This window comes from Condylura cristata, unplaced genomic scaffold (genome assembly GCF_000260355.1).
Source record: "Condylura cristata isolate star-nosed mole 26May11 unplaced genomic scaffold, ConCri1.0 scaffold00015, whole genome shotgun sequence".
NCBI classification, from domain to species: domain Eukaryota; kingdom Metazoa; phylum Chordata; class Mammalia; order Eulipotyphla; family Talpidae; genus Condylura; species Condylura cristata.
Genome location: NW_004567116.1, coordinates 10,442,461 through 10,465,129, shown reverse-complemented (window position 1 = coordinate 10,465,129; position 22,669 = coordinate 10,442,461). Strand labels below are relative to the sequence as shown.

Genomic DNA, 22,669 nt, shown 5'->3' with positions numbered 1-22,669 from the left:
TCGTCTGTTTCACATTATTAAGTATTTGTTGGATTTCCCCCCTTTGTTTATTCTCTCTCTGTCCCTTCCAGAAAACCAAGAGTATATATCTGGATTTATTTGCTTTGTTTCTACCAGTCACCAATGCCTTAGACCCTGGCTGGCTTGGAGGGGTCTTCAGTACCATGTCAAGAGCAAATGAAATTCGTGTTATAGAAAATACCACTTGGATCCTTGGCGAGATGTTCTCATTGTATTTGAGAAAAGGGAGTGTATATGGAGGGGTGGAAGATCCTTAGGAAAATACTAGAAATATCCAGAGGGGGATATAGGTGTATGGGTTAATTTTGTTCTTTTTAGAGTGTTTCTAGTTTGAATATTTTTTCTATTTGTGCTTCCATGGATGGCAATTATTTTCCTCACTTTAAAACAGTGGGAAGCAGGCCCTCCCTGGTGGTGCAGTGGGTTAGGACGCAGCACTGCAAGCGAGCCACAGCTGCTTCAGTGCAAGTTCAATCCCCAGGTGACCCACATGGTGCGGCAGACCTCTCCTGACCTGCCCGCTGCTCCCCTCAACAGTGTACTTCATCGATCTGTCTGTTCTGCACCCCACTCTGTCTCTGGTGAATCCTCTCACTGCCCCTGAACCTCTGGCTTATATCCCCCAGTTCTGTATGAAAAAATAAATAAATAAATATTTTTTTTAATTAAAAAAAAAACATTGGGAAGCAGCAATTAGTATCCTGACCAATGGGGGTGGCGGGGGTGGGCGCCTTTGGAAAAGGCCCGTTTTCACTGCAGTACTTATAGACCGGACGGTGAGGACTTGGAAGTGGTAGGGTACTGAAGACTCATGTTCCAGTTCAGACTTTCTCAAGGCCTTCTCTGCCCCCAGGCTCACATTCCTCAAATATAGCCACAGAGAGTCTCTGTCATGCCCATAGCCACAACCAGGCGTGTGGTCACCCTCTCTAATTTCGGTGACTCCCAGAGTTCTCTTTGAGATTGCCAGATACAGAGTGCTTGGTTACTTACATTAGAATTTCAGGGATGACAAGGAATAATTTTTTTGGCATAAATATGCCCTAAACACTACATGGGAAATAACTCATAACTCAAAAATTACAGTCATGCATCGTTGTTCTGAGAAATGGATCTTCTGGCCATTTCATTGTTATGCCAACGTCAGAGAGTCTGCACACATCCTGGATGATGCAGTGACAGGCTGGCTGTCTACGGGAACCCGCGTCATAGATGCCACCCTCACTCACCGAGATGTCACTACTCAGCACGTGGCTGCATTGTTTTTTTTCTGGAATTCAAATTTAAGTGAGTGCCCTGGTTTTGCGTTGCCTTTTGCTAAATCTGCCAGTCCTACAAACAGGCTAATGGTGACATCATTCAGGGTCCCCCAGGCAAGGTCCCCCACCCACCCCGTCCCCCAGTCCAACATGTCCTGCAGCACCAGTCTGTCCTTCTGCCCCTATACATCTGCTCTCACTGTGCACCTTTGTGGGTTTTTTCTCATTACACTTTTTATCTATGTTCTACATGGGAATTTTAAAAACATCAGACAAACATTCACACATGCACATGCGTGGTGGAACATTGTTTTTTTGGTAGAAGTTCCCTTTGAACCTAACGCTGACCTGTACTTCTTTCCATGCCGTTCTGTAGTCTTCTACCACATCATTTTAATGGCTGCATAATAATCCACCTTGTGGACAAACAGTTTTATTTCCTCAAACTTCCACTCAGCAGAGAGCTTTCTGATTGAAATCAGAGCAGGCCTATGATGAAGATCAATTCCAGCCTTCAGTGCATGGGTGGTGATTACTTTAGAAGATGCTCCAAGAACTAGAAAGACGGAGTTAAGGGTTCAGATGAACACGGTCAGGATGTCTTCAAGACACATGCCGATTGCCTCAGAGGTCAGCAGTGGGCCTGACATTGCAGAGCTAACCCAGTCATTCCAGTGTTTCAAAAGCTGCGCCGTTGTGGTAGGGGAAAACAGATCTTGTTTGAATTTGTCCTTTACTGCCAGTGGCCTTAATCCTTTTATCTGTTGTATTTCTTCATTTGTGAATTGCTTCTCTGGGCTTCCAAGGTTCGGTGCTAAGGTGTCCTGTTCCCCTCCCTGACCCCGGGCTAGGCTGGCCTCTTCAATGTGGGGCCCTGCTTTAAAGCACCAGTCTGCAGGCCTGCTCCTCAGTGGGCCTTGTGCGCTTGAGAGGGGGCATCTCTGAGGCCCAGGGATGCCTCCTCTGCCCTTGGTAGCTGAGGCAGCTCTGTACGCCCCACTGAGGTAAAGTCCCTTGGGCCCCAAGGCTGGGCTCTCAGCAGACCCTGTCGTGGGGGGGAGGGGAGTTGCAGCAGGGGAAGGGAAAGCAGGCCCTGAAGGAGGACAGGGCCCATGGAAACCAGTGAGGCATAAGGCAGGGAATGAGGGGCCTCCGTGACCCCCATACTGCTGTGGCCCCCCAGCCAAACTTTTGGCTTTCCTGCTTCCTCAATTCACAAATATTTCCTGAATCCCTGCACAGAGAGAGGGCTGTCTGAAGGGCACAGGCTGTCAGAAGCCAAGACTGAGGTAGGTCACGGGGCTCTGGGACGCTCTGCTCACCCAAGGGGATCTTCAGGCCCCTGCAAAAGTGAAGGTTCTAAGGCCCCACTTCCTGCTGGTCTGGCTCAAGCTGCAGTTGCTCATACTGGCCACCAGGAGGCACTGTAGTTCCAGTTAAGCCCTGAGGGCCAAGGGTGGCCCCAGGGCTGGGGGCCTCAATGAGGCTTTGGCCAGTGTGGCTGAAGACCCAGGTCCTCATGAAGGGATGTGCCAAACATGCTGGTGTTAGTCCTACTGTGTGTCTGCTACTGTCCTGGCACTACAAGGGACAGAGACGGATGAGCTGGGCCTGCGCCCACCCCACAGAGCAGATTCCTGTGTGTTCACATTCTTGGGTATTTCAGACCCTTCCATGCATTTCCACATGGGCGCCTTATGAGTATCCTCATTTTTCAGATGGGCAAACTGAGGCTCACAGAGGAGGGTCTCAGGGTGTGTCCCGCCATGGCGTAGCTGACCTGTCTTGAGCACTTTCAGTCCCCCTTGCTGCCTCCCTTTGTGGGAACTCCAGGGAATCCCTGGTCCTCCAGCTACTTGCCAGTCAGTGGTGCAGATGCTTCTCACTGCCCCTGGTCTTTTGCCCAGGTGGCTTTCCTTGTCTCTGGCAGTGAGCTGCCAGCCCCTCTGCGGCTCTTCCCAAGGGAGGCAGCAGCAAAGGGCGTCTGCTCCTTCCTGGAGCTCTCTGGGTTCATTCCATTTGGAGTGGGGGTAGAGGATGGTGCCTTTATTCTGGGCCAAGGGGTGCAGGGGGCTTCCCAGAGCCCAGGGAAGAAAAGGTAATTGGCACTGAGTGCTCCAGAGAGCCCAGATAGGTGCATTGTGCCTTAAGAGGGCATCTCTGTCCCTCTTTACAGGGACTGCACAATATCCCACCGTAGAGCTCCAGAAACAGGCTAGAGGGTCTCCCCTCAGAATATGCAACTGCTGAGAGGCAGCACTGTTTGAATCCCAAGTCTGGGCACTTTCTCTGGGATGGACCTCCTGGGCTGGACGTGCCAGGGGGGCGAGGGCAGGGTAGCCAGGAGTTGGGGTGAAAGAAGAAGGATGGGGGGGCAGAAGAATAATTCCACGTGATCCCTTGGACACAGCGCTGTTCACAGAACACCTGGGGCCTCAAATGTGGGCCAATACCTGTTCTTGGACCTCATCGTCAGGGTCTTCTCCATCCCCCACTTACCCCCGGCTAAGTCTTCCTGGCTCCCCTCCTGACACGGTCTTAGTTTGCATTCATTCTCCACTAAGTGCTGGCGTATTTAGAGGTAAAGAGGCATATGTCTGCAATTTACCCTTAAACAGCTCAGAAAGAAGTGCTTTGTAAGGCATGTGCACGCACATAAATCAGTACGTCTACCCGTAGAGAGAGGGAGAGCTCACTGCAAGACAGCTTGAGAATGCTGACACGAAGAGGCACAGGGCTGACATTGGGGGGTGTGGCGTGCGTAAAGGGGACCTGGAGATTCTTTGTGAACTGCTTGTAACTTTTCTTGAAGCCTGAAATTATGTGGTTATTCCAAGTTTTTTAAAAGAAGGATGTTGGGACCCTCCCTGGTGGCGCAGCGGGTTCAAGCGCAGCACTGCAAGCAAGCTGCAGCCACTTCAGTGTGAGCTCCAGCCCCAGCCTCAGAGGTGACCCACAATGCGCAGCAGGCCTCTCTTGACCCGCCCACTGCTCCCCTCAGCAGTGTACTTCATTGATTTGTCTGTCCTGCTCCCTACTCTGTCTCTGGTGAATCCTCTCACTGCTCCTGCACCTCTGGCTTGTACCCCAGTTCTGTATGCATAAATAAGTAAATCTTTAAAAAAAAAAAAAAAAGGATGTTGGCAGATGGGAAGCAGCCACTTTATCCAGGAATCCCTATTCTGAAGCTGGCATGTGTCACTGTAGTCTAGGGACTGGACTAGAGGTTGCTAGCACCCTTCTCACCTCCTCCCTCACCACTACCATCCACAGCTCCCACAGATGGGCTTGTACACTGTAATGAAATCTCAAGGCTAAGGCCAACTTTGGGGATAAACCTGATTTCCTTGGCTCACAATTCCACAAAAATGGCCGCTAAACTGACTGAAGCACAGCATTCCTCTGACAGTCCTTCTGAGGGCTATAGGAAGTTGTATTTTATTAGCTCAGGTCAAGCTATGGTTGGCAGTTAAAAGAAAAAAAGTATTTTACTGTCTTAGTGTTTAAGTTTATCATAATTCCTACTTCCTACAGTTATTCTAAATGAGTGAGATTGCCTTGTATCCATAAAGAGTGGTTACAGCAATGATTAAAACATGGGACCAACCCAAATGTCCACTGGTGGATGAACAAATAAAATAAACTGATGGTTGTATGTGGTGGAATATTACTCAGTCTTGAAAAAGGAAGGGAATATGACACATGCTGTAACATGGGTGAACCTTGAGGACACTATGTCACATGAAAGTAGCCAGTCATAAGAAGACAAATACTGTAAGATGCCACTTACATGAGGTTCCTAGAACAGTTAAATTCATAGAGACGGAAAGTAGAATGATAGTTGTCAAGGCTGAGGAAGGGGGATTTGGGGGGCTAGTGTTTATGGGGGTAGGATTTCCATTTTGGAAGATGAAAGAGTTTTGGGGGTGATAGTTACACTTTTTTTTTCCGTTCTCCTTATCTGCAGGGGATAAAACCAAATCCTGTATGCACTGTGTTTTCTGCTATACAAAATACCCATAATAGCTTAATTTAAAAATTAGGCACCATAAGAGATCTATCAGAAGAGCTCATGTAAAACAGAACAATTATAACAATACATGTAAGAAAAGTTCTATGAATCTTGTGACTGTTAAGATACCTTTTTTTCAAATTAATTCATGTTTCCCCACCACCATCCCTTGTGTGAGTATGCATGTACTTAATACCAGTAAACTTAAGAATGGTTAAGAGAGCATACTTTGGGTTAACAACTTATAAAAGCAATCAAGAAAAGCTGCCAGCCTGTGTCCCTTAGGTTTTCGTTTTGTTTTCAGCCCCCAAGACCCACTTTATCCCCACCTAGGTCCCCCCAACCCCCCGCTTAAACCCCACATTCTTTTTTCTTGCCCTGTCTCCCATGCTGCAGCTTGGCTCTCATCTGCTCTGCTCCGTCCTTGGTTCACGTGTCTGCCCATCATCCGAGCGCTTCCCCAGAGCTCCCCCGGGCCTCACGGGGCAGCAGAAACTGGACGATTGTGACATGACCGGTGGGCAAGAGCCCAGGGTCCAGGCACGGCAGGATCCACAGGAGGAGCAGTCAGACTTAGCTGAAATGGTAGGGGAAGCTTCAGCCGTGACCTTGAACTACATATTGACAGTCCAGGAGGTTTGGCCAGTCACCGCAAGCGCCCAGACTGCGCTGGTCTCCAGTTAACAACAGCACGGGGCTTCTGCCAGGGCCGAGGGCGCTGGCACAACCAACACGCCGTGCTCACCTGTGCTCCTCTCACCCTCCCCAGGCCCCCTCGGGTCTGGGCTGTTATCCCCATTTCACAGAATGAGAAACTGAGGCCTGGACACATGTCAAGAAGCGAGCAAAGGTAGAAAGAAGTTGGGCTCCAAGCCCAGCATCTCTCTCAGGCGGGGATGTCCTTCTTACACAGGCCTGGGCAGGCTTCATCTTGCCACGGGGAGGCACGATTGCACCCTAAGAGTAAGAGGATCACGCCACCTTGAGGGTTAGGGTTAACACGTGAAGGCCCATTTGCGATCTAGCACTTGAACATACCTCCTGACATGTCCTAGGGTGCACAGGGTCCTGCCCTCAGCCACCCCTATTAGCTGATCTCTAGGAGACCTGCCTATCCGGGTGGGGGAGTGACCCCAGCCCCCCATGGGAAAGGGAGCTGGTCCCACCACCAGGGAAATAGTAGGAGCCTCCCACACTCTTCCCTCACCCCCACACTAAGACCCAGAGCTTAGCCGCCACACCGCCCCCCCCCCACACACACCTCACAGAACATGGAGACGCCGAGGACTCACTGTGCTTGGGAGGCTGACGGCCTCTCCCAGTTTCAGCCTGTAGTCTGTCAGCCCGCTGCCCCTCCCTTGGCAGCATGGCCTTGGCGTGCCCCTAAACTACTGCCCCCCACTCCTCTGAGCCTCCGCTTGTCTGTACTGGGGAGAAAGCCTGCATCCCCCACAGACACCACGTAAAGGTACTGGGGGACCGGGCAGGCAAGATGGAGAAGCATAAAAAGTGCACTAGATGAGATGAAGCGAAGGAGAAGCCTTCATGTAAAAGTCTTAGGTTTCACTCCCCATTCATTCATTCATTCATTCATTCATTCATTCATTCATTCATTCATTCATTCATTCCAACTAGGCACCAGCCATGATCCTGGGTGAAGGAAAAACAAAACCTATTAAAGCATGGCCCTTCCTTCCAAGACCCAACTTCGTGAGGGAGGCAGCGATGATGGTGAAAGGGGGGCATCTAGGCTATATGGGGGTATTTGCAGGGGCAATGCCCCGTCTCTTTATAAGAGGGAATTCAGGCAGACCCAGCTGGCAGGACCTGTTGAAGCTGTGTTTAGCTAACATGTTAGAAGTCGCGGAAATGTCCGTTTATGGAGTGGAAAGTCCACAGGAGACTACAAGGAGCCAACCTGGGGCTTGGTCTCTCTGAAGGCCATGTGGCCTCTGTGTGCCTTGGTTTCCTGTTAACCAGGTGCGTGCTGTGGATGAGGCCCGGATGTGCGTTCATGGACTCGGCTTCATTCAAGCCTCACAGCATTGCGGAATGTGCATGTTACTGGCCTCACTTGACAGTGGGGAGATGGAGGTAGCTCTCCGTTATCCTCCATGATGTTGCTACAGCTCAGCTCTGAAGCTATTTGGGGGTCGTCCCCCCCCCCAGCAGCAACAAGAGGGAGCAAGGCCACTTCATGTGCACACATGCAGATGTCTCGTCTCCCCTCTCCTCCCTCCTCCGATGCCCGCCCCTACCCCAGCTTCCTCAGCTCCTTCTGCCTCGGTGGTGATTACAAGTGTTTGTCCTTCCAGTCAGGACCCCTGCCACACACACCACAGGCTGGAGGGGCACGAAAGCATGGTAAAATCAGATGTGCATTTATCGTTTTATATATATCTTTAAGGTTTAGCTGGAAAGGGGGACACATCATACATCTTAGCCTGTTAGGTTGCAGCTTGAAAGAATTGCCATTTTCATCACTGCCTTGACGCCAGTGTGGCTCACAAAACCAGGTGACAGAGCTCAAGTCGGTGGCCAGCTCCTTGCAAAACCTCGTTCCTGCAGATGCTCATGTTAACAGCTGGACACACCAGCATTTAACGGCTCGAGAAGAATTTTCTGGGTAGGAGTATCCAGTCAATGAAATCACTGTCACAAAGCTTCACAAGTATAGGGGGGTGGCAGCCCCCGCATTAGACAGTGCCCTCGCCCCACCCAGGGAATTGGCCCCCCCAGGTTCTGTTACTGATCCCCAGCAGCTACCAGACACCTGTTTGGCTGAATTTGTCTTGTTAAGGAAGCCAACGTGTGAACCCACTGTGGCACCAGGGGGGCTGGGAAGAATTGGCTCCTTTCACCAAGCCCAGTGCTTTCCTTCTCCAAACATGTTCACTCTGACCTACAAAATCATTGACAAGCTGAAAAGCAAACAGGTGTCTCTCCCCTTGGACAATAAGGGAAAGTCCTGGCTAAATCCATAGCAAAAGTTCAAGTTTTCTGAAGCTGGTCTGAATGGCTCATTGGATTCCATTTGCAAGGCAAAGATTTAAATCTTTGCTTGAAAGAAAAATCCACCTTTATAACCATCAAGTGGTTAAACAAGCAGCATTTTCAGAACATAATTATAGCTGAGGTTTCGGTGGTGTCTACCTACGTGGCTGGGCTGGGAGTAGGTAGGACCGCGTGTTGTCTATCACCACCTATGACAGGTCAGCAGCGTAATAACCCTATAGTCCAAAGTCTACAGCCATTGTGCTGGTTGAAATGGTCCTTTCATTGCTTTCTGCTCACCCAGGCTGAAGGACAAACTTCACATCAGCCTCTACTTTTAAGTGACTGGAAGGAGGGTCCGTGGTCAGAGGAAGTAAGAATTAGAGTGAGTGTGGATCAGCTGAACTATAAGGCGATACATGTGAAACATACAGGATGCAAGAAACTAGTGATCCCTTAAAAGCTCCTTTAATAGTAAGCGTGTGGGGTGTACTTTCCACCAAGAACCTCAACCCACAGGAATCCTGGGCCAAGCACGCCTCTTTCTTTCAACCTGTTACTGCTTCTGGAAGGGCTCATCCCAGGAATCAGGAAGACCATACTTTCTGTGACGCTTAACTAGCTTCTGTGCAACGTTCTACAAGGGGCGGTCTCAGAAGCCTCATTAGGGTCAGGCGTGTCCATCCACCTGTGTCTGTTCACGTGATGTTTCTCCAGGCAGCCCAGCCTCCCTGGCCCAGGTGTTCATGCCAAACAAACGAGGCCCTTGAGCCCAGGAGGAGGTTCGGTCAGCTCCTCTTCCTCTTCCATGCAAGCTTTTACCACTCACAGGGCCCTGGGCTTGGCTGGGCTGGCTCTTAAGAAGTTTCTTGAAGGAGGAGGGAGCTAGAGCCCCGGCAGTCAGCATCTATGGTCATCACTTCAGCAGCTGTGGGGAGCATGGTGTACTGTGTGCAGAAAATCTCTCTCAGGTGCACCCCTGTCCACAGTCTCTAGAGCTCATTATTAGGTGAGGCCCCTGTGGCCATCAGCCCACAAGCAGAGGAGTGGAGAGGCCCAAGGCCCTGGGGTCCTGGGAGATCTTGGTTCAATTCATGTGAGGACACTTGGGCAGGTCCCTGGGCCTCCAGGGCCTCCAGAGCTGATGCAGAAGTTCCCTTATGCTTCTGGGCGGGACCACATAGACATGGACGCAACATGAGTCGCAGCCTTGGGGGCCTCCTGGCCTGAGGTTTGAGATCCGATGATGGAGGGGATGATGGAGGGTACCTGAAGCTCGCTCAGGCCGTTGGCCTCTGTGGCTGTCACCTGCGGCCTTGCACACAGGAGGCGCTTGGGAGCATGGACTTGGTGCCTGATGCTGGGAACCTGGAATGTGAGTGGGCACACCTGGGCCTGGAGGCGGAGTCTATAGGGTGGCAGCCCTCAGCGCTGAAGATGGCTGTGGCATCGCAGCTATGAGAGGGCGGGCAGCGGGCAGTAGCTGCAGAGGAGACCACGAGGGAACGCCAGAGAGCCCAAGGAGAAAGGTAAAGACCCGCGGCCCCCGCCTTGCCAGCCTGCGGCTTGCCCTACACACTTGGCATAGGGAGAGCATCAAGCCTGAAGAAGCCCCTGAGGGCTCCGGGACTCTCCTTTACCCGCCTGCCCAAACAGATAGAGAACCTGCCCTGTGCCCGCCGACACTGCAGTGGGCACAGAGAAGAGACCTTCAGGAGGGCAAGGAGACAGGCCAGCCTAGCTCAGGATGCCAGGGCAGGGGCAGCAGCTGGAGAACGAGGCCGGGGGGTTGGAGGGTCTGGGGTGTCTCTCCCCTCCTCGATCCTGCCTGCCCCTGGGCCAGGCCGCCAGCCCGTTCATCACGCCCCGCACTGAGACATTGTCCCCCGCACCCCCAGAGCGTTGGCTCGGTGATTATTTCCCACTTTTCAGTGTTAGGTTTCGATGTCAGCTTCTAGCCAGCCTGACTGTCAGGGTTCCAGCAAGTTCCCATCAATAAGCACTCACACTTCTGAGGACATACCCTGTGCCAGGAGCTGTTCTAAGCTCCTTACCCGCATGGCTGCGTCTCATCCTTACAATAGACAGTATTCACATCCCCACTTTTTTTCTCTATTTTTTAAAAATGTATTTTTTCATGCATACAAGAACAGGGGTACAGGCCAGAAGTGTGGGGGGGTTAAGAGGATTCACCAGAGATAGTGGGGACAGAACAGGCAGATGGACTGAAAGACACTGCTGAGGGGAGCAGCGGGTGGGACAGGAGAGGTCGGCTGGGCCATGTGGGTCAGCTCCGGGGTTGGGGATTGAACTCCCGCTGCAGTGGCTGTGGACAACTTCCTCCTGTTGTGCCACCAGGGAGGGTCAAATCCCCACTTCCAAGATGAGGAAATTAAGGCCAAAGGCTTAGCCGCTTTGCTCCAGGCCACACAGCAGGGCAGGTTGAAATCTGGCACCTCCAGCTTTGGGCAGCCCAGTGAGCCCAGTGGCGGGTGGAAAACGGCTTCTGCAGAATTCCAGGAACCCCAGAAATTGTGCCTGACTTGTGGTCAGGCACCCCCTGGGACATGGACTGAGCAGGCCTCCTGGCGGGGGTATTCCAAGACAGGAAGCACCAGCCTCACAAGAGCCCTGTGGGGCTCCTGTCGCTGCATGACAGCGACTTCCGCTTCTCTGAGGCTCCCTCGCTCCGGTGACCTATGGAGCAGCTGAATCCTGCATGGCCCTCGGGCCCCAGTGCCAGACATGCTGCCCTTTGGGCAGTGCAGGGGGTGGAAGATGGTGGGACAAGGCCACAGAAAACCCAGACAGGCAGTAGGTGGGGTGGGCGTGAGCTTGCCTCTGAGCTGCTCCCAGCCCCTCGGGAGAGGGCACTGGGCTTCTCTGACTGAAGGCAGATCTGGGCCTCGCAGGGAGTGCTGTGTGGGCCCTCAGAACATCCGAGGCCTTGTCCACTCCGGAGGGTCAGCTAAACAACACGGGAGCTTCTTCGAGGCCAAGGCTGTGACGCCAGGACTCTCATCCATGGCCCTGCCCTCCACCCCTTCTCACTAACTCTGATTCCTAGAAAACAAACGTGTCCCTGAGCTGGGGCTCTTGGCTGGCCATCACTGGCCTTCCAAGGTCGCCCACACTCTGGGATTCTGGACTTCACTTCCGGGACAGCCAGACCAGTGGAACAGCATAGAGATCTGACAAGTACACTCAAATAGATGGCTCGTTGATTTTCAATAAGGATGCTGAGACCACTCAATGGACAAAGCGTGGTCTCTTTAATGGCCAATACTGGGAAAGCTGGATCTCCACAAGCAAGAGAATAGCTCATACCAGATACAGTAATCAAGTCAAAAGGGAACAAAGACCTCAGCTTAAGAGCTAAAATAATATAGCTTTCTGAAAAAATGAGAAATTCTTGAGGACACTGCGTGGTTTTTGATGCTCTCTTGGATGCAATAACGAAAGCACAAGGAACTAAAGAAAAAGAATTAACAAAGTGGATTTCATCAAAATTGAAAACTTTCATGTAGTTTTCAATGTAGTTTCAAAAGGACCCTGTCCAGAGGGGGAAAAGACAACCCGTAGAATGAAAAAAAAAAATTTGCCAATCAACAACCAAAGATCGAACAACCCCCAACGGCCAGATACGAAAGGACAAATACTGGAGGGTTCCCCTTCCCACCCAGAGCAGGAAGATTCAGAGACAGAAAGCAGAATCCAGGTGTCCGGGGGCTGGGGGAGGAGGAGGTGAGGAATTATCATTTCATGAGTCTGTTTGATGGAAAAGTGCTGGAAATAGACAGTGGCGATGGTTACACATAAATGTGCTTCATGCCACTGAGTTGTCTACTCTTAAAAATAAGATGGTAAAATTTGTGTTACCACAATCGAGAATAATCTCTAATTAAAGATCTTGAATTTTCTTAGAAGCCAAGTGAGCAGTATCCACCACACTCAATTTGGGGTCTCCCAACTCCCTGCGCAGCTCAGAGGTGCCCAGCGCCCAGCTGGCAGGCCATAGCCACTATGACCCCACACCCCCACACACCCTTCCCCCAACAGCTCAGGTACTTTCCTGACCCAAGGCCTTGGTTCCGGCTCCTCTCTGAGCTGGGCGTGCCAGTTCCCAGCTCTTCAGCTGGCACGCTCCTGCTCAGCCCGGCCCATAACCACACGCCCACACCCACTTTCCCCCAGACCCCCTGCTGCGCGCTCAGCTCCTGAAGGCCGAATCTGCTCCTTTAGCCCCAAATGGTCTGTACTTGCCTGATGCGGTCCAAGCGCTGGGAGGTGTTAGAGGGGAGAAGAACCTTGTGGTCTGGCACTTCTAACAGCCCCCTCTCTAAAGAGGGGGAGAGAGCCCTGCCAGCAGAGGCTCCCCAACTCTCGGCCCACCCCGCCCTCCACAGTGTCTGGCTCTGTGGCAGTTCACCCACCATCCTCCACGAGGGTTCACTCCGGCTCACACCCCATCACGGAGCACTCTCCATCTTGTCCTCACAGCTGGTGGCACCGGACAGCTCACACGTGAGCACTCTGCAGGACCAGCAGGCCGCAGCCACCCGCCCTGTCACCGACCCCAGCTCCAGCCCTCAGAGTCAGGCACAGTGAGTCCACACTTAACGCTGGCGGTGGGTTCTTGGAACTGCGACTTTTTTTTTACATTTTTTAAAAGATTGATTTATTTATGCACACAGAACTGGGGTACAGGCCAGAGGTGCAGGGGCAGTGAGAGGATTCACCAGAGACAGAGAGGGGAGCAGAACAGGCAGATTGAGGAAGTACACTGCTGAGAGGAGCAGCGGGCGGGTCAGGAGAGGTCTGCTGTGCCATGTGGGTCACCTCTGGGGCGGGGATCGAACTCGTGCTGAAGTGGCTTTAGCTTCTTAGTGCTGTGCTTTAACCCGCTGCGCCACCAGGGAGGGCCTGTAACTGCTACTTTAAGCAAAGTCAAAGGGGAGGTTTTTTTTCCCTCACTAGTATTATAAATGACTTGAATGGAACATTATTCCAGGAAGCCATGGCTCTCATTCCTGTTTCACAATGAAAACGGACTTAGAAAGGATGAGAAACTTGTCCACGGTGGAATCATCCTGGTTTGACTGGAGATCACCCTAATCCTACCCCAAAAGACTCTAAGTTTTACCACGATGGCCCCTAAAGAGCTCTTCCTGTCTGCATAACTAGGGATGGAGTGAGTGGGTTGGGGCTTCAAGGATGAGCCTGGCGCTGGCAGGTGGGAATTCTAGCCCTGGCTCTGGGGCCTCGGGTGCCGTTTCAGCCCAGGCCGGTGTCCTGGCCATCAGGTGTGGCCAAGGGGCTTCATAAGCTCTGAGGGTCACCCCTTGATTTCCAGGGCCAGACAGAATGGAGCGGAGGAAGGTGGCCTCACGCAGTGGAAGAATAGGGAGGGTGAGAGATGTTCTGAGGCTTCCGTCTAGTCTGTGTCCACCCGTTCCCTTAAAGCCTAGAGCATGGCTTAGTACACATAGTAGGTGCTCAATAAATGTTAAGGCGTGAATGAGTTAATGGGATAGGAACATGCTAGGAACCTTTAGAATTCTTTTCTCTCCTCCTCTCTTCTTCCTTTGAATTAAGACTTGGGGTAAGAAACTGACATGTTGTCTTGCATCTTGGAAATAATGATTCCCCCAGGGCTCCCTGTGGGGTGTGGAAGCAGAGCGGACGGTCCTATTTGGCACGAGCCTGTGTCCTCTCGGGTCCTGGCGGTTACAGAAGCACCCCTTTCCTTCACTGCTTCCCAGCTGGCCCACCTCTGAGCCCTGGCTAGGGAGCTGGTGTGGACAGGAGGCCCAGGAGGGCTGGCATTGCTAGGGCAGGCCTGCAACCCAACAGGAGTGCCAGCCTGCTGCTCTCCTGCTGCCTGGAACCCCCAGGAGCTCCAGGGGAGCCTGGAGATTGCAATTCCCTGCCCTAGTGGATGCACAGAGAGGGCGGGCGTGGGTCTGGCTGGAGGGGTCACAGCAAAGGAAGAGAGTGGGTGAGCGGGAGCACACGTTCCCCTCCTTCCTTCCCACCCCCGAGGGGTGGGGGAAAGAGAGCGGTTTCCACTTTCTTGCTAACCTGGGGGTGGGGCCCCATTTCTGGGCTCAGTTCGCTCATGTGCTAATTGGGATCTGCACTATGCCTGTCCAGGCTGTCAGGCCAGGTTTCTCTCCTAGTGAGCCTCACGGGGTAGAGAACGCTCCAGCACTGGGCAGGGGGCTGGCCTCACTGCTTCAGGGTGGGCTGGGTAGACTCTGGGACCCCCCTCTGTCCATGGAAGGACTATGTCTGCCACTCAGTGTCCCCTGGGCAATCGTGACTGTGACCCAAGGAGGCAGGGCACTGGCCTTGCCCAGGGGTGCCTGGTCCTATCTCCCTGGTGCGGGGTTCTGGCCCCAGAGGCTGAGCCAAGTCAGGAGGTTGGGCTGGGCAGCGTTTGTGGCTTCAGAGAGCAGATCCTGGCACAGAGTGCGTGCGGGTCAGGGCACGCGGGACACACAGGCACCAGGGTCTTTCACACAGGCGCTCACACTGATGAATCCACACAAGCACATGCCACCGAACCAAAAGCAACCTGGACCCTGAGTCTGGGCAGGGTGCGTCCCACCCCGTGTCCCCTTCCCCCTCCCCCTCCTGTGCAGGTGCTCACACAACCCCAATGCCAGTGTCCTCTACCCTCTGGCTCAGGTGATATAAAGGCGCTGGGATGCACGGGAAGAGCTCTTTTTTCATTCCTTCTAGACAGTAAATATTTATTCTGTGCAAACGGGTGCTCCAGGAAGGACTGAACTGTAGGATTGCTGGTGGGCACTGGGTGCTTCTCCCAGGGGAAGGTCCCACACATAGTAGCTACTCAGTAAAACAGGGACAGGGGATGTGTGGAGAGAGAGGCATGAGCAGCCAGGGGGCCAGGCGCTCAGAGCCTGCCTGAAGCCTACTCACCATGGGCACAGAGACCCTCCCCCCAATTCAAGTCACAGCTTAGAGCCTAGAACCTGCCAGAAGTCCCCCACCCCTCCTGCTTCTACTTCCTGGGGCCCCTTACACAAAGCACATGCAAGTAAGCTTCAGGGAGCCCTCTCCATTTCCAGAGAAGTCTTTCCCGCTCAGGCTAGTCTGATGTTTCTGGCCACACACTAAATACACACAAGGGCAGTGGCAGGGAAACGGGGAGGCGGGTCCAGATGGGTACTGGCATAGAAACCCCAACGGGCCCTTGGAAACTGAACTGCCACATGACACAGAGTAGAACTTGAAGCCAGAGGAGAACGGACTGTCCCAAAGGCATGCTGAGACCAGAGAACGAGGCAGCAGTGCCCGAGGCCCGCTGAGAGCTGGGACCCGGATGCCCTCCTCTGCCAAGCCAAGCTGGGTGTCAGTTAGCATCCCAGCCCAAGCCTTCCAGTCTCTTCCTCTGTTCCACCAGGGCGCTGCAGCTCAGGGAGAACCAGCTGTTTTGCCCTGACCCAGGTCTCTGGCAGGCCTCTGCCACAGGCACCTCGATCCCCCAAGTTTGGAAGTAGAATTGGCTCTAAGAGGATCTGTTTTAAGAATCCAAGAATCCGATGGGTTTTTTCATCCTAGACACCGCTCACTTTCTCCAAAGCAGTGCGGTGTGGCAAACCCGGGGTCTTGCAGCCTGGGCCCCAGGAGAGACAGGCATTTGTCTGGTGGTGGGGCCTCTCTCCTGTCATTCCCCTCTGAATCTTCAGCCATTCTCTTGTCTAAAAAGGCGCTCAGGTGGCCTTGCCTTTGTTGCCAGAATTGGAGCCTACCCACTCCTCCACCCACTCCCCAGCCTTTCCCCAGCTGCTGCTTGGAGATTGGAGATTCTCACTCACTGGGCTCGTCCCTCTATGCTGAGCTGGGCTCCTTTCCTACTCCCCTCTCCTCCGTGGTCCTGGCAGTGAGGGCTGGGATACGCTAGAGAAGGGGGTGTTTGCTAAAGTGACAGAGCCTGCTGGTAATTAAAGTGGGGGTGAATCTGGGGCATCAAACCCCTCCCCTGCCCAACAACTCCTTGCTCACACTGGATGCCAGAGTCGGCACTACTGTGCCAGGCTTTCTAGTGAGAGCCACTTTCAGGCAACATGGCATTTGCTGACCCTGGTTACTGCTGTGCTAGGTGAGAAGGACACATCCTGAAGAGCACTGGGGAGAGAGTGTCGCTCGTTTTACCCAGGCGGGTGTTTGATACCAGTAACAGATCTCGGAGAAACACTAGCCTATAACTGGGAGGACTTGCTGCACAGCAAGAAGTGACATCTCTTTCCCAAAAGGGCCCTGTTTACTTGCAAAACCTCTTCTCACTGTATCAGACCCAGCCCAGCCGATGGCTATGGTGGCCACAGCCTCTGGCAGGGAGGGTGGGTGGCCGTCAGTCTGGATTCTCTGGGCGTCATCACAGTGTGGCGGGGTCCTTGCTGTCCTGATTTCCTAAGCTGATGACCTGCCTGTCACACATACATTGGCTTCCCTCCCCTGCTCACCCCCCCCCCAGCTTGGGGAACACCTAGCTAGGTAGTACCCAGCAAGAATCTGGAAGCAGGAGGGGGCTCTCACCACCTCACCCTAAATAGTGCCTGGGCCTAGGTTCCTTTGCTCCCAGACAAGAGTGGTGGGAGCCAAGGATCATGGGCACAGGGGCCAGGGAGCTCTTTCGGACCCAGCAGCCAACAAGCCTTCTATCCAGCATTGCCCACCCCCACCCCACCCCCAACTCCTCTTCCCTTACCGGGAAAGCCTCGGGCTGAGGAGCAAGCTAGCAGGAGCAGAGGCACCCGGCCCCCCCATCCTGTGGCTGTGGGTCGCAGTTTCCCCTTCCTCTGGCTGCTGCTGCCTGGACTGTTCCAGCAATCAGCGGTGAAGCCCAAAGCCCCCACAAAGGTGTGAGACTCCAACCTCCCCTCGTTGCAAAAGCCGCTGTATTTCTGCTTACATTTCGATTTGCTACCAAGACCAAGCCTCGAGAAGAGCAGTAGGAGGAGAATAAAAGTACTTCTGGGAAGAGTGTGCCCGCCTCGCGGCTCACTCTCTGGAACGAAAAGTGCAGGGCTCTTGCCTGAGCACTGCGTTTCCAAGTTTCGCTGACGGGATTTTAATTCGCTGTCCCGCCGCCCTCCGAAAGCGGTGCCCACGCCGCCCTCCGAAAGCGGTGCCCACCGCCTGGGTTCGTTACTGGGGTAGTTCCTTGAGCACCGAGAGTTCTCACTGGCCCTGGGCGCTTTGGAGTCTGCGGGAAAACGCGCTGTCTAAGGTCGCCCCACTCAAGAGACGCCACGGTCTCTTTTGAAATTTTGAACAATCTACAAACTTAGGCTTCCTGCCCTGCGCTTTCTTGTCACGTACACACACACACACACAACGCGTACATGAGCTTTGTCTTGACCGGATGGAAGTTAATAAGAGCCGTGCCCACGCAGAACAAGTCTCCAAGCGGTCCACCTAACTGTGCGCTTCACAGCATGTAAATTATAATAATGGAACAGTGTCCCGATCGATGGGCTGGTGCGGATAGGAGACCTTGCTTTCACTCCTGTTTTTCTATGGAAGAACTTATATGTGTTTAGCCAGACTGCTCAGATGGGCTGGCGGCTGGGGAAGTTACCGAAGTACCAAGAGAAAAGCACCTTCCTTCTCCATATCCTCCTCCAGAACTGACGGGATCCCCCAAATCTAGCTGCTGCTCCGAGTTTTCTTTCCGCCCATCATCCCACAACCACCCTCAGCTTTTTCAGCTTTTGTTGTTTTCCTTTTGGATGTCTTTCATACGAAACACACACACACATACACAACAAACCCAAAATAACAACCCAAAAACCCAAAACAACTTCCGAGTTGTTTGATAAAATTCGAGTTGGACCCGGGAGGAGTTTACACATTTTGTGGTGTGGGGATTGTGTCGGTGTGGGGAAATAAATACCCCTAGCGTTCACACACTGAGTCTAATTCAACAAATCAGGACCAGCCCCACAGCAGTGCCCCAGGGGTCTCCGAACTGGCCCTCGATTTGGGGAGATCTCGGCGCTGAAAGCGCTGTCTTGGGGGGCAAAGCGTGTTCTAGAAGGTAGGAATAAGCTAGCGACAAGAACCTGCGTGCACCGAACCGAAAGCGAAAGAGGAGGGAGCCAGGCCGCTCCCTGCAGCATCCCGGGGCCATTGGCCCAGGCCTGGCCCCGGCTGGGCGTGGAGGTTCACTGGTCCGCACCGATTTGAAGATAAGGCAGGGAGCACCCACCTACCGGCCCAGAAGAGGAGGCTCTTCTGGCCGCTGGGAAAGGTCGGGTGTCCATTTCGCTGTGTCTCCCGGTGACCCTCAGCTGAGGACCGCCCAGGGAAGCAGGGGTTTGGGAAGAAGGATGAAGTAAGGATTGGGAGCCTCGCGGGTCGGGTCGGGACTTAGGCAGGCAGCGGCGAACCCGGTGGAACTATCCTGAGGTCGCCAGCGTCTTTGCACCCGAGGGGACTGAGGGGTCTTCCTTCTCGTTAGTTCGTTGCTCTTTTAGTACGTGCTTGGGACTGGGGACCTTGGGCAAAGTACTCTGCTTTCTGGGAGGAATTCTCACCTCTGGGGAAACTCAGAAGAACCGGCCAGGCGGACTGGAAACTCGGGCGCTCCTTTACCCTGAGTCTACCCCGCGGCGCGCTCTCTCGGGCTCTGGAAGCCCACCCTGTGTGTCCTCACAACTACACCCCGCAGGTTGGAGGTCCCTTGGACACTAAAGGTAGCTCCTGGGGCTAAGGTCTGCAAAGGGGCCTCAGAACCCCTCCTTTCTCCGGCCCCAGACCAACCAAGAGAGCTGGGAAGGAGTTTTTCCAGGCGGTCGCTCTCTGAGGCTGGGACTCACGTCAGCGCCTAGGCAGTCTCAGCTTCTGAGATTTCCAAGCTCCAGGGAACAACTTGAGGCTTAAGAAAAAATGGGCCTTATTTCCCCGTTTTGAGTACATAGTCTCAAAGTACTCAACTTTGAGGAACTTATCGGGGTGTGCCTCACTTTTCCTGCTAGCTGGAAGTCTGGACAGCCAGCTGTGGAGGGGCTGCATCCAGCTGCCTCTGTGAGGGGCAGAGACCCACTGCTGGTGACTCGGTTTCCTCATCCTGAACCTAAGTTGACGGATCTTTTTTTTTTTCCACTGGAGCCAGACTCCTGGCTAGGGAAATTCAGCTGCTCTGAGGAGGAAAGAATAAGAAGAGCTGCTTTGCCTTGAGTGGTGCCTTCATATTGGAAAGCCAGGGAGTAGGGTCCTCTCAGTGATCCCAGGCTGTCTTTTGTCCTAACCTGCAGGCTTTGTTCAGAACCATCTGGACAGGGGTCTGCCTTGTCCTCAGAATTGGTGCTCACAGGTTTCCAGTGAGACAGAGGTTGTGACAGAAATAGGGAAGAGGCTCTAACCCTCTGTGGGGAGACACTATCTGTGGGCAGACACTACCTAATGGGGCCTTACAATGATCACCCCAAGTGCAGAGGAGAAAGGGGGGAGGTCTAAGAACAATTGCTCTTAGGTCATACTATGCATTAGAGCAGTCCTAGGTCAAGTGGCCTGGCCTTGCCCTCTGACCCAGTGGCCTATTAGGAAGTTCCCAGCAGGGCTCAAGAGGGTGCTGAGAGGGAGGGTGCTCCCTCCTGACCTGAATGTTCCTCACAAGGTTGGAACTCACTTGGGGCTTCTCCTTGCTTGTTATCCTGTCTTCCTCACAAGACTCACTGGTGAATTGCTTTAAAACATGACAATCTAGTGACTCTTTCCCAGTGAATCCTCTGGCTTGGAACAGTGAGCCCCCCCAGTCTGTGACTTGAGCCCCCCAGTCTGTGACTTGTTCTCCCCTGATCGTCCCAAATGACAGAGATCAGGAGAGTCAGGAAGAGAGAGCCTGAGTGCCTGGGGCTGGCAGGCCCCGCAGGTGGGCAGCCAGTTAATGGCAGGAGGAGCACCTGTGTGAGTGTCTGCCATCCAGAGCTTGACCTCACTGCAACAGGAATGTGCACCGAAGTGGAGCAAGTGGGGAAAGGCCACGGGGCCTTTCTAAATCTGCTCTCAGCACTGTCCTGTCCCATGGGTTTGGCTATGTGGGTACCTACAGTATGACCATGTTGGTTCACGAGAAAGGGTGCTTGTGTGTGTAGAATGCAAGTGTAGACAGAGAAAGTAGGACTGTGTGAATGCTAATGTGTTTGAACAACCATCTATCAATAGTTCTGAGCCTGTGGAAGAGCCAGCTGGAGTGTGAGACGTGCTTTCCTAACACTGTTCCTGCTCTGTTGTTCCAGCTAGGAAGGCCTCCACCATATCCCACCGCTGTCCTCAGGGCTGGTATCTCTCATTCAGCCTGGGTCAGCACAAAGCCATTGCCTTGCCAGGATCAGCTCTTCCCCTCCAGAACCCGGCAGAATGGCCAAGTAGGGCAATGTGTCCTCAGGGCCCGACAGGGATCCCCGTTTCCTCAGTTTCTCTCCCTGCCGCCGTGGGCTGGTCACTCTGGATTATGTGGAAGGGAAGGCCCAGCCTACTGAGGTGCTCTGGCCTCCGCTGCCCTTCAGCCCCTCCGCTCTCTCCTTCACTATGGTGGCTGCTCTCTGGAAGCCCAGGCCCTGAGCAGGGACTTTCGTCCTACAGACACGTTCAAGGGGGCTTGGAGGTCATTTAGGCCTCAGGTTCACGATGGGCCCAAATCCCTACCCAGCCGGGGCTGCCTTGAGCTCAGCGGCTTCCAGCCGTTCTTCCTGGGTCGTCCTAAAGAATTGTCCCCAGTTCCTTCTCCTCCAGGGCTCTGGGAGAGAGAGCCGCTGGGAAACTGTTCGCCTGTCTCCCCTCCAGGAGCCTCGTCCAGGAGCCCTGGGATACGTGTCTTCCTCAGCCCCTGGAGTTTCTGGGTCCGCACGGTTGTGGCGCCCCAGCACCTCGTATCCCGGGCGCGCCCGCAGACTGCGCTCGGGGTTCCCAGCCGGACTCCGCACCTGCCACGCTCCCACCTGCGGCGTCGCCGCCGGGGAGCCTCCCAGCGGGCGGCAGCGAGGCCTGAACCCCCCGGAGCACCGCTTCGGAGCTGCGCCGCCAGCGCGTCCCACCACGCGCCTGGAGTCGGTGCGAAGCTTCTGCTTCCAAGCCGGCCGCGCGGGGAGCGCGAGGCGAGAGGTTCGGGAGCCCGGCGAAGGCCGGCGGAGGCAAGCACAGGTCGGGCGCAGGAGCCCAAACACTGCGCTCTTGCCCGGGTACACGAACGGGGCAAAAACGGATCCCTGGTTGCCTTCGGGGCGGCGGATCCCCACTTTCCGACCCGAGTCGTCGCCCGCGGCTCTGCCCTGCGCCTCCCCAGCCCGCCAACTCCTGCCTCGCAGAAGCCGAGACGATTTCCCGGGTGCCTAAGCCACGGGTTCGGGGGCCCCAGCCCCGAGGAAGCCTCACGTGCACTCACCGTAGCAGGGGACCTGCAGGGCCGCGTTGTGAGCGCCGCTGCCTTCCTGGAGCTTGAGGTTGCCGTCCGGGGGCGTCTTGCAGGCGCCTCGCTGCAAGTACAGATGCGGTGGCTGCGCAGACGGCTGCGGCTGCGGCTGCGGCTGCGTCGGCGGCGGTTGCGGGGCGGGGGGCGGCTGCTGGGGCTGGGGCTGCGGCTGGGGCTGGGGCTGGTACTTGTTGAAGGAGCCCCTGGCCCCGGCGCCGCTCTCCAGGGGTGCCGCCAGGTCCTGCTGTCCCGCGCTGTAGCGGGCCCGGGTCTTGGCGTCCCCAAAGCCCTGTCCTTTCGCCGCGGCCGACAGGAAAGTTGTGCCGAACTTCTCGCCGCCGGGGTAAGCCCTAAAAGGCGAGGAGCCCTCCCGGCTCTGCGCCACCGGGCTGTAGTAGGCGTCCATGGCAGCAGCCGGCGAGTCGCAGTAAGAGACGCAAGTCTCAGCATTCATGCCTGGCGTCCGCGGGCGGCGGGCGGGGGGCGAGCGAGAGCGCGAGGACGCCACCGCGCGCCGGGCCGGGAGTTTGGAGAGGCGAGGAGGGGCGGCTGTGCGCTCCTCGCCGGCCTGCTCACGCTCCCTCCTCCTCTCCTCACGCTCCCTCCTCCCCTCCTCCCTCCACCTCTCCCCCCCCCTTCTCTTTCTCCTTTCTCTCTCCTCGCTCGCTCTCTCTCTTTCACTCTCCTCTCTTTTACTCTCTTCTCTCTCTTTCACTCTCTCTCTCCCTCCTCCTTTCCTTACAGCTGGCCCAGAGAAAGAACGGAGGGCTGTAAAAAGATTCAGACGTTTCCGAAAGTTGACCAGAACTCCCAAACCCTCTTAAGGTTGGGGTGGGGGTGGGGGGAGAGAGTGATCTTTCCCTCTAACTCGCTCCTTCCTTCTCTCCTCCTCCTCTTCCCTGCTCTCCCTCCTCCGCCCCTGCCCCTTCTTCCCACTCT

General features: G+C 54.5%; 1 protein-coding gene across 1 annotated transcript in view; it reads right to left on the bottom strand.

Annotated features, from left to right (window-relative positions):
• The window catches only part of ALX4 (ALX homeobox 4), a 37,735-nt gene extending 15,506 nt beyond the window's left edge, over positions 1 to 22,229 (bottom strand). The window contains exon 1 of the mRNA XM_004682887.2: positions 21,704 to 22,229. Within this exon, the coding sequence (XP_004682944.1) occupies positions 21,704 to 22,184 (481 nt within the window). The 5' untranslated portion in view covers positions 22,185 to 22,229. The remainder of the gene's footprint in view (positions 1 to 21,703) is intronic.
• Positions 22,230 to 22,669: the final 440 nt, after the last annotated feature.